Below are 9,788 nucleotides of genomic sequence, written 5' to 3'. Positions count from 1 at the left end.
AGTTTTTTTATATATTTTACTAACTTAGATTCTTATAGTAAAGTAGGTAGTTAGTATTTCTTAGTAGCTACTATATATAATATTATTTTATTTTAGTACTAGTATATTAATATTAAAATCTTAATACTAATCTTTTTTATAGCTATATAGTAGAAAAGTTAACCTTTTAAACTTTATAAATTAATTACTATAATAGCTTTTATAAGAGCTGTTATAGTAGTACAGATATCACGTGTTAAAAATAGTGGGTTGATATTTTGGGTGGGGCAGATAGTGTTGCATTGGCTGACTGTTGCATTGGGTGAGCACGGACAGTAGCTTCAAACCGGAACATCTTCTCGGCTCGAATGCTCCCTGGCTCTTAAACATATGGACTTCCTAATATTCCTACCAGCCAGAGCAGGAAAGGCTACGTGGGCTTGTGCGACTCAAGAATAACCTAAAATCTCACAGTCACCGAGCCGTAGCCTTACGCCTGATGCTTGACGTCTAATGCCTGATATCTGATGTTCTCGCCCCCACACTCGTTTGGATGTTAGAAACATGGTCAAAAGAGACGTATTACAAAAACAGATAATATGATTATCTTCCTGTATGTTAACAGTACATGATTAACGCATTTAACCATTTTATAATGGCTTCGAATCATCCGTTTCCAGCTGGCCGTACGTCAAAGGGTTATTCTGGGGACTACAAAGATGATGACTCTGTGTCATCATTTAGAGGAGAAGGTAATAGCAACAAGTATGATATGGATTTTGGTTCGTGACGAAATTCAAGTATGCGGCGTGGTGTCTACAACATCGTATCGAGCTGTCCTGATGCAGTGGAAGTGTTGAAGGATGTACTGGCTTGCGAACGGAAAATCCCTGCATAACCTGCAAGAAGATACCATTCGTGGAGTGCCTACCAAGCAATGACGGAAAGGGTGGTGAGGCAAAACACCGCCCCAGCCGAGCATAGGATGCTTTTATATTCTACATGAGCCTCTCACGCACCCTAAAGAACTGCACGTTTTGCAGATTCTACAACCTCCTTTCTGGAGCATCTGGGGGTTAGAATACGATTTACTGAAGGTATAACATATTCAAAATCATCTACCGGACAGCGAGAAACACAAAGACATGAGTGGCTTCTCAGATTGAAACAAGAGAGATACGTATTGGAAACGAGAATAGGTAGGAGGCGCTGGGCAGTGGCCATTCAGATACGCTGTCGACCGACAGCAAGCTGCTATTTTGACGCTGCAGCCAGTGAAAACGATCTTTCTAGAGGCGAAAGACCGCGACATCAACATCAAGAGCCTCAACATAAGCGATCTTAAGGATATGTATAAGTCCAGAGACACGGTCGCCGATACGATGGCTGCAGCTAACGTAAGCCTCGCGATTATCAATCTCATCACGAACCATAAAAGAGAAAACTTGCAGAAGGGAATGGCGGGCGCTCAGTGGATGATGTGGCAACTAGCACTACATCAACTTCAGAGTGGGATGAGACCGCCATAGTTCGACTCGTTGACGTGTGTAAGGTGTGGTTTACGGAGATGAACTTCTCTGACGCGATCCGCTTACACCTCGATCTGATATGTGTAGCTTTGGGCTACAAGTGGGGAATTCTGCCACTACTGAAGGGCTGGAGAGGGCACAAAGCCAATTACGGACGGTCTTACTACCACAATAAGAAAATAGGTAAAGGCAACATTGACTCACCTAACCTCATGTAAACACCTGACTCCAACTAAAAAAGTCGCGTTGTCAAAAGCACGTAGCCTCAAGGTTGACGGTACGCATATCCCCAAAACCATCAAACACGCCATCGAGGTCGTCCAAGCCATCTGCGAAAGATGCATCGGGGTTGATCAACTCTGCGTTCCTCAAGAGGGTTAAGACAGCATGAACGCTGATGAAGGGTTGGGAAGAGTCTATGGCCATCTCAGCCGTGGGAAACAGCTCATGCAAGACAGGATCACCAAAAATACCCGAACGGTGCTGCCCACGCACTTGGAGCTCAACTATGAAGCTTGGAAGGAGCGGAAGCGGTATTTTCGAGAGAAACCACTGTTCAGAAGGATGCTAATCTTTGCACGTGGATTTGCAGTATAGCATTGCCAAGGAGGAACATGGAGGGAGGGTGTGAATGCCCTGGACGGAGACAAGTCGTTGATCTCGTTTCCATGGCTTAGACTCACACTCCTGCCATCCCCTAGGCATGATATATCGCCAGCAGGTTGAAGATTACATGAGGGGATGGGGGTGTGGGACTGACGCGACTGACGTCGATGCACTATTATATTGAGGCAGTAGAAGATCTGGTTAGAAGGACGACTGGGTAGTAGGGCCATAGGGAAGGGTTGCGACATCCTTAATGCGTTTGATGGTCCCACAAACATTGTCGGTGGCCCAGGGTTTCTCAACTCACCGTTCCGAAACGGATTTCCATGCCACTTCCTAGATGTTGCACTCTTATGGCGATCAGATGAGCCTATGCGCCGCCACCAAAGCGACTCCGACAGGTGATCTCCGCCAAGTTGGACGTGGGCAGGCTGGGAATCTGCATAGGACGCATTGGGATCTGGCATCAAAGGCGCACGAGTTAGTCATGACCAACCCTTTGACCTCTTGGTCTTGAAGTCTGGGATCGTTCAACGATATCATAGGTGTGGTGAAGAGTGCATTCGTCCTCGTAAAAGAACATTGTACAGTGTCCAGGGAAGACATGATGGTTTCTCCCTGCAAGAACCGGGGCTCTCTGGCATACCCAACACGAGCCCTAGAAGATTCAGAGATTGGGACTTAGCGGATGCCAGATCAGCACCAAAACCGAAACTGGATATAGCACTTCACGAGTTGGAAGAGCGACATCTTATCTTACACACGGAGTGAATGATCACCGATTTAGGCGGCGATTGCTAGAAAGTCTGGACATCGACCAAACGCGTTGGTGACGAGCATTGCATCGTCGGTTTTTACGACACTGAACCCACTGAAACAGGATCGAAAGCTGAGGAAATAGACTAACCAGATCTGCAGATCGAAACAGTCGTGTCTTGAGAGCACTGGATCAACACTGTAACGTATCTTAGAGCCGGTACCGTGAAGATCGATACTGAAGATTGCCGTAGAGTACTTAGGTCTGGGAGCGCATTACCCGACTAGCATTCGCTCACCATACAGCAAAGCTTTCCATACAGTTTTCAGTACTGGGAGATTTCCAAAAATCATTGGCTGGAGGGCACGTGGAGAGTGCGGTAAATGAGGAGACCAGAGCCCAAGCCGCATTCAAACCATAACGATGCAGCATCTTCTACGCTAATACGACGAGAAGAACCGCATACTAGATTTTAACAAGATACGCGCTTTGACTGCACCAGATCGAGGGTCGATGGCCACGTTGATGCCCCAAAGCCACCTGAGTAATATCAGCTTCCTTTTTAATTCAAAGAAGTCAATACGTCGTCAGGCGCTTCCTGATGCGCCGTCTCCATCTGGCGGCGAGTAGTGGTCCGCGTGCTGAAAGATCTCCATCGCCAGAAAAACAATTGTGCTTATTGTTGTCGCAAACTGACTCCAGCCACATCTCTGACCAAGACGTTCCGACCCTGCTCAAACACATACGTTAGTGCATTGTGGTGCTCGATGTTGGGGTGATTGGTGCACGGTCGAGGCAGGTGGGCGTAAGACTCGAAGCGACACGCGGGATTAGTCATGAGTAGGCTGAAAGGTGGAAAGGCCATGTTTGACTCGTTCACTATTTACACCTAGATCTCGCTACTATATGTGCTGTCGTGGTCGTCGTGTCAAAGAATGGCACACACACACATGGAAGGTCACACGCTGCAGCAGCTTACTATCTCTTAGAGCAACTGGGGCGAAGAGAATACAACATAGATCCACGTTTTAGCATCAAATCAGCGTACATGTGCTTAGGGAATGGAAGAACTAATTTTAAATCCATGACTCATAGAGGCATTGGAAACCCATTACGCCTAACCATCCACTGCCAATCGCCAGCAAGCGCCAATTGCGCCCGGTATATCCCGTCCTTCTCCAACTGCTCGCTCCCTCGAAGACTCCTCCGAGTCAGAACATCCTCATGGTCTGCATCGATAAAGTACGGTCGGTCGACTTCACACGTTACATGCCTCTCATTCGGCACTATTCCACGATGAAGATAATCTCTTATATAATTTGCCGCGCAAATTGACACGACAGAGACACTGCAATGCCCGACTCCCTTGATCTCCACCAAGCGCGAGTCTTGAAAGACTTGTTGAGCGTTTTTTGCGGATGTCAGGGGGCAAATAGGATCGATTGTCATGGATACGAGGAGCATGGGCTCTGCCGTCGCAACTGTTGATTTGGGCGTAAATTCCCTTGTTTTGGGCACGATCCATTGCTGTTTGGTGTAGTAGTCAAGATTCTCGCTCGGCCCAAACATGCTGATGTTAACGAATGAAACTACGGTTCCTTCGAGAAACTCTTTGCGGTCCTGCGTCCAGTAGTTTGGGCCGCTGTGGGCGTCGTTGTTAAAGACAAAGTCGCTCGAGTCGTCGCCCATGTCGAATGCTTCGTGCTGGGCGTAGGCTAACCAGGCGTCGGTGGCATTACCGTTAATCAATTTTGCCAGGTTTTTTGTGAGTGCATACCACTTCAGCGGCCTATATACTGAAGAGAGTAGTATTAGTATGGGATGTAATTGTGGTCTGCCCTAGCTTTCACTTACGAGCGGGAAGAATGCCGTTGAAGAAGATGTTCTCATATGTGAGTTGACCCCATGCCGTATTGTTCACATACACGCTCATAGGCTGCTCTTTAAGTCGCTCTCCGAGGTCCATCACTACCTTGTGCAAATCTTCAGCGCTATCTCCGAACGATGACAGAGCGCAATTTTCTTTTTCCTTGATGCATTGGCGAAATATGCCCATAAAAGCGTTTTCAGTATCGGTGTAGTGGATGCTATCGAAATCGCGGCCGTACCAATGGAAGGAATTGGACACTCCATCGATGATGATCCGCTTCGATCGCTTGGGAAACAGTTGCGCATACGTCTGGCCCAGAGTTGTACCGTAGCTAGAGGTTTGTCTTAGTCGGAGCACATTGAGACGAATTCATGACGCGAACCTGAAACCCCAATAATACATATCTTGCTGTCCGACTGCATCCAAGATACTGTTCATATCGGCGGCGGTTTGAGGGGTAGTAATGTAACCACCCAACTCTCCCATAGTATCTTTGCAAGCTCGAACGAAACCCTTCGCCCAGGCATACATTTCTGCACTGTCATGCACAGCCTCCTTGCTGCGTACTGCACTCAACTTCGCCTTTATCTCGTTGTCAGGATAGCATAGTGCACGAGGCACAGAACCACCAACCCCCCGTGGATCAAAAGAGACAATGTGCAAGCCATCGCCAACAACTCCTCTAAGCTGCGTCCCACGCCGGGTTATTAATCGTAAACCACTGCCCCCTGGCCCTCCAGGGTTGAGCAAGAGATTCTGTGTCGCGTGCTCTCCACCGCGTAGACGAATGACAGGAATGCGGAACGTCTTATCCTTACTCTTGGACGTATCAAAATGATCCATTGGAACGGTAAGGTTGAAACATTCGAGTGGGTGCCCGTCGACACTGCCACACGGCTGCCACGACACCTTCTCACCTGGATACTGGTGTCCAGAACCTCCATTGCTTGAATCCCAACTCCGGCGTTGAGATAAAATGCCAAATACGGCGCCCATCCACATCTGCCCCGGAGAGTGAGCTTGCAAATAGATTTCAAAGTATTAGTATGAAAGAGCACTCACCACGAAACATGACGCTATGACACTGAAAATGATTCCCTTCCATCGACCCGACCGAGGAGCTGTTGGGGGCTTGAGATTCTCACTGTCGCCGAGTCGTTGGTAGTTAGGCGCCATTGCGTCGGTGAATGCAAAAATCGGGCAGTCATGCAACTCCAACGATGCCACGTCGAGCCTAATCGTGAAAGAGAATACGCAACATTCATTTCGACCATATTTCACAAGCTTTAACTGTTTCTAGAGCGGTTATCACAAAAGGCCAAGGACAACTGCAACCTACGTTACTAGCCCTACTCTATCGGCCCGAGGGACGTGCACATGGGCGCGAGCTTAGAGTCATCCTCGAGCTGACAGTACTGGTAGCAACGAATTAGCCGCCAAAAAAGAAAACCCCTCCCACATGCTTAACGTGTTTCACCACCGAGCGGCCCACCCCACCGAGCGGCCCACCTTAAAACCTCATTAAAATCACGAAATAACAGGGGTATCTATCTCTATAACTACTAATTAATAAAGTTTTAAAATTTTATAGCTTAATATTAATACTATAATAATTGAAATACTAAAGTCTTAAAGACTTCACTCAAATGTTTAAGAAGTAAAGTAAGAAAAATTAGATTCTAGAGATTATTTTAGCGTAGTTTTCTATAGCTTTATTACTACTTGATAGAATTATTTAGAAATCTATAAAAGCATTCTACTAATACTAAATAAATGACTATTAAATTTTTAGACTTTATTAATTAGGAGTCATAGAGATAGATACCCCTGTTATTTCGTGATTTTGGTGAGGTTTTAAGGTGGGCCGCTCGGTGGGGTGGGCCGCTCGGTGGTGAAACACGTTACCTTGGATTTTGTTTTACTCCGCTGCAGCAAAAGTATGACTTGTTCACGTGCATGCAAACACAGTCAGCCATATTCCCCGGGATAAACAGCAAGGCGGCCGTAAGCGTGCGGTGTGGCATTTGCCGCCTGGCAGATCCCTCCCCTCCTCGCATTGACAATCTTAACCCCCTGTTGTTGCAAAGGGAAAAATAAACGAATTTGAGTTTGTGTTTTTCGCTACGGACTTGAGTCGGATGTCCGAAAGCCCCAGGGAGGGGGCCTTCCAGTCATACTAAAGTCGATCCTAACACTAGGCGTGCAAGCTTCCTGGCTAGCTGCGTTGCCGTTATGCTGCATGGTACGATTTCTGGGACGTGTAGACGGCGCGCTAAAATGGTGAATAAGCTCCTCGCTCTACCTAACTTGCTATAGAGACATTCTTCGTAATCGCAATAAGCGCGACGCTCTATAGAGCGGGAACCGGGCTCTCCAGGATGTAGCTCTTACTCTCTACACCGACCGGTATCGCCCCATTGCTAGCGGCCTGCATGCACGAATGCCGCTACGATGTAGCAAAGCGGTGGAGGGACAGCGGAATGGGTGCTCTTTTGGACATCAAACGTTCCTTTACCACGATACGAAGAAATTACTAAGATTAAGAGCCTAAACCCATCTCTCTCCAACAACTAAAATCAACTTCCGCGCTTTTAGAACTCGTTTCGTAGATTGTTTCTAAAGTTCTTCAAGTATCTAATCACTAAGGGGAAGCTTTTAAGTTTACGCACTGACCAAGCTTTGTTAATTTTTTCGTATCCAATTACTACATGATTTCGCAGTAAATTAGTATATCTAGCTATTATAGCGGACCGTATAGCCAAAATGACCGTCGTCGCACTAGGAAGATATACAGTGGGTCCGTTTAACAATGAGGTTGCATCTCTAGCTCTTTCTCTTGCGCTGACTTTCCCCTTTTTTGTATGCTATCGCATCAGGAGACCCCATCTCCATGTTTGATAGAAGCCAAGGTCAGACCTTACGCAGGAATACTTGTTGGCTCTCCCACCGATGTTAGACAGGCTCAGAACCACGAGACACTACAGCTTCGAAGATAGACGTTTGAATTAACCAATTCTTCAACTGAGAGTAAGGCGCCATAAACAATGAAGTCTAGGGTTAGTCTGTACACACTATCATAAGGGACGAGTGAATTTCCTAAGAACTTCCATCGCAAGGGCGACACAGCGACAGCATTATGCGCTTAATTGATCAACGTGTTGAATTTCGACATCTAGCAGTGTGGCGTTCGCGGCCCCAAAGCTATCACGGATAGCTAGGCTCGTTTGTCTTGGCTGTACTGTCTCATTGGTAGTGTCATTGGTTTGGACTTGAAACGCCGAGACTATCCAATAGTACACTGATTGCACACACTGTGGCTGCGGTCCGGTCTGCGTTTCCTTGGGGTTGAACGGACATGCCAAGCACGTTGAGTAGACTTGAAAGGTTTGGTAACTGTGCAGAAAGGCTAAGCCTAAGTATGGGTTATTTGCATAGGTATTACTCTCTTACCTTGTCTTGAAACCGGCGTCTCTGTTCTGCCAGATTCCCCTCCGTGTTCTTGCCGTTTCCGTAAAGCTTGACGAATCGAGAGAACTCTTCGTCCAGGATCTCCTCTGCTGATCGCAGAACCTCATCACGATAACGTTGTACCTCCCACTCCGTCCATTTGTCTCTAGAGTCTTCGTCAATCGCGCGCAGGAGATCGACTAGACCTCGCCGACGGGATAGCTGACGTCTATGCTGAAGGGCAGGTCGATGTTGAAGATCCGCAGTGTAGTATTGTGTTGCGAGTTCATCGATGCTGTCAAAACCCAGCTCGCGAATATTCTCAATCGCCTTCTCGATTCGTGTGGCAACACATCTTAATGAGTCAGTGCTACTGTTGTCCTTTCGTGAATCTTTGTTGTTCATCTGAGCCGTTGGCGAGTCCAACGATCGATCTTCCGTCGATGATTCGCGTCGGCTGTCTTGAGTCGAGCTATTCGAATTCCGACCATAGTGGAAATCGAAAATGGCTGACAAGGGCGTGTTGAAGTAATCTGCCCGTTGCTTTTGCGAAACAATACCTCGACTCGAACCGGCCGTGTCGCTGCATGAATTGGAACGATAGCTCTGAGGTGTCCCTTTAGCCGCAGTAGTAGTGTCAACCAAGCTTTGTTCTATGAAGTTGAGATTTCCTAGATTCGAAGGTTTGCTGTTTCGAGGTACTTCTTGGTCACTGCCGGCCGACCAAGGCATAGCATCCGGTCTGCGCAAAAGGCTGCCATCGCCACTCTGGACCATCTGAGCTGCAGGGTGCCGAGAAAGAGATGTAGTATTAGAGGCCATATTCAAGTCGACATCGTTCAGGGTCGCTGACATGAACGTATCAGATACTCCATCCGATGAATGGCCAGATGTACAGGGGAATGGGCCGTTCAATACAAGCTCTGGAGGGTAGGACCACAAGTTCATTTCGTCTGGGAATTCTTGTTGTCCAGTCAGCTGTTCTAGTATCTTGAGCTTTTCCCCTACGATTCGTCCTTAACTATGATTACTGAAAGCTCATGACGGGGAATGGAGAAGAAACGAACGTACGATGTTTCCGTTGAGCTACTCGATTCTGTATGCGCTTTCGCAATGTCTGATCGGAGATGTGGTGCCAATCATCATCATCATCGTTGGCTGCGGTTCTTGAACTTCTCTTTCGTGGCATGCTGATGGTTCTCGACGGTGCTTCCTTGATTGACAATGCTGCTGTAGCGACAAAGACACTCAAGTAGCCTCCAGCATGGACCATGCGCCTTGGCCTAACCAGAGCCAGGGTATGCTTACAGCTGGCAACAGTATTGCGCAACGCATCGCTGATTCGGTATAGCAAGAACGATCGCCGGACCTGTTTGGCGCAATAAGGGTAAAGCCTATCTCTAAGTGGCCCATGCTTGTATTAGCTTCGGTGTGGACGTAGTTGGAATGCTGATAGTTAGACCGCCTGAAACAGAACTGATGAATTTGGCAAGTGGTACGGAGGTGCCTGTAAGGGGCTGCGCTCCGGGGAGCAATCGCGAGGTATACAAGAGGTTGTATTCGATAAGGAGCTATCTACTCTGCTTACGTGGTGTTTATT

At 47.4% G+C, this 9,788-nt stretch overlaps 4 protein-coding genes across 4 annotated transcripts; 2 read left to right on the top strand and 2 right to left on the bottom strand.

Annotated features, from left to right (window-relative positions):
- Nucleotides 1-634: 634 nt before the first annotated feature.
- On the top strand, nucleotides 635-1,726 carry COCMIDRAFT_31194 (uncharacterized protein; the record flags this gene model as incomplete). The annotated part of the gene is made up of 5 exons (XM_007695588.1): nucleotides 635-665; nucleotides 724-779; nucleotides 1,023-1,076; nucleotides 1,179-1,376; nucleotides 1,418-1,726. 5 exons carry the CDS (start codon nucleotides 635-637, stop codon nucleotides 1,724-1,726), a joined length of 648 nt encoding a protein of 215 aa, XP_007693778.1.
- Nucleotides 1,727-2,663: 937 nt separating this feature from the next.
- Nucleotides 2,664-2,885, top strand: COCMIDRAFT_110783 (uncharacterized protein; the record flags this gene model as incomplete). The annotated part of the gene is made up of 1 exon (XM_007695587.1): nucleotides 2,664-2,885. A coding segment is annotated over one exon (222 nt), but the record flags the coding sequence as incomplete, so codon positions are not given.
- Nucleotides 2,886-3,960: 1,075 nt separating this feature from the next.
- COCMIDRAFT_10248 (uncharacterized protein) lies at nucleotides 3,961-5,917 on the bottom strand (the record flags this gene model as incomplete). The annotated part of the gene is made up of 4 exons (XM_007695586.1): nucleotides 3,961-4,667; nucleotides 4,726-5,072; nucleotides 5,124-5,743; nucleotides 5,804-5,917. 4 exons carry the CDS (start codon nucleotides 5,915-5,917, stop codon nucleotides 3,961-3,963), a joined length of 1,788 nt encoding a protein of 595 aa, XP_007693776.1.
- A 2,079-nt stretch (nucleotides 5,918-7,996) lies between these two features.
- On the bottom strand, nucleotides 7,997-9,377 carry COCMIDRAFT_41823 (uncharacterized protein; the record flags this gene model as incomplete). Its single annotated transcript, XM_007695585.1, has 3 exons — nucleotides 7,997-8,134; nucleotides 8,192-9,150; nucleotides 9,260-9,377. 3 exons carry the CDS (start codon nucleotides 9,375-9,377, stop codon nucleotides 7,997-7,999), a joined length of 1,215 nt encoding a protein of 404 aa, XP_007693775.1.
- Between the last annotated feature and the right edge of the window lie 411 nt (nucleotides 9,378-9,788).

This window comes from Bipolaris oryzae (assembly GCF_000523455.1).
Source record: "Bipolaris oryzae ATCC 44560 unplaced genomic scaffold scaffold_356, whole genome shotgun sequence".
In the NCBI taxonomy this organism is placed as follows: domain Eukaryota; kingdom Fungi; phylum Ascomycota; class Dothideomycetes; order Pleosporales; family Pleosporaceae; genus Bipolaris; species Bipolaris oryzae.
The sequence above is the reverse complement of the archived record's forward strand: the minus strand, read 5'-3'. Positions and strand labels throughout refer to the sequence as shown.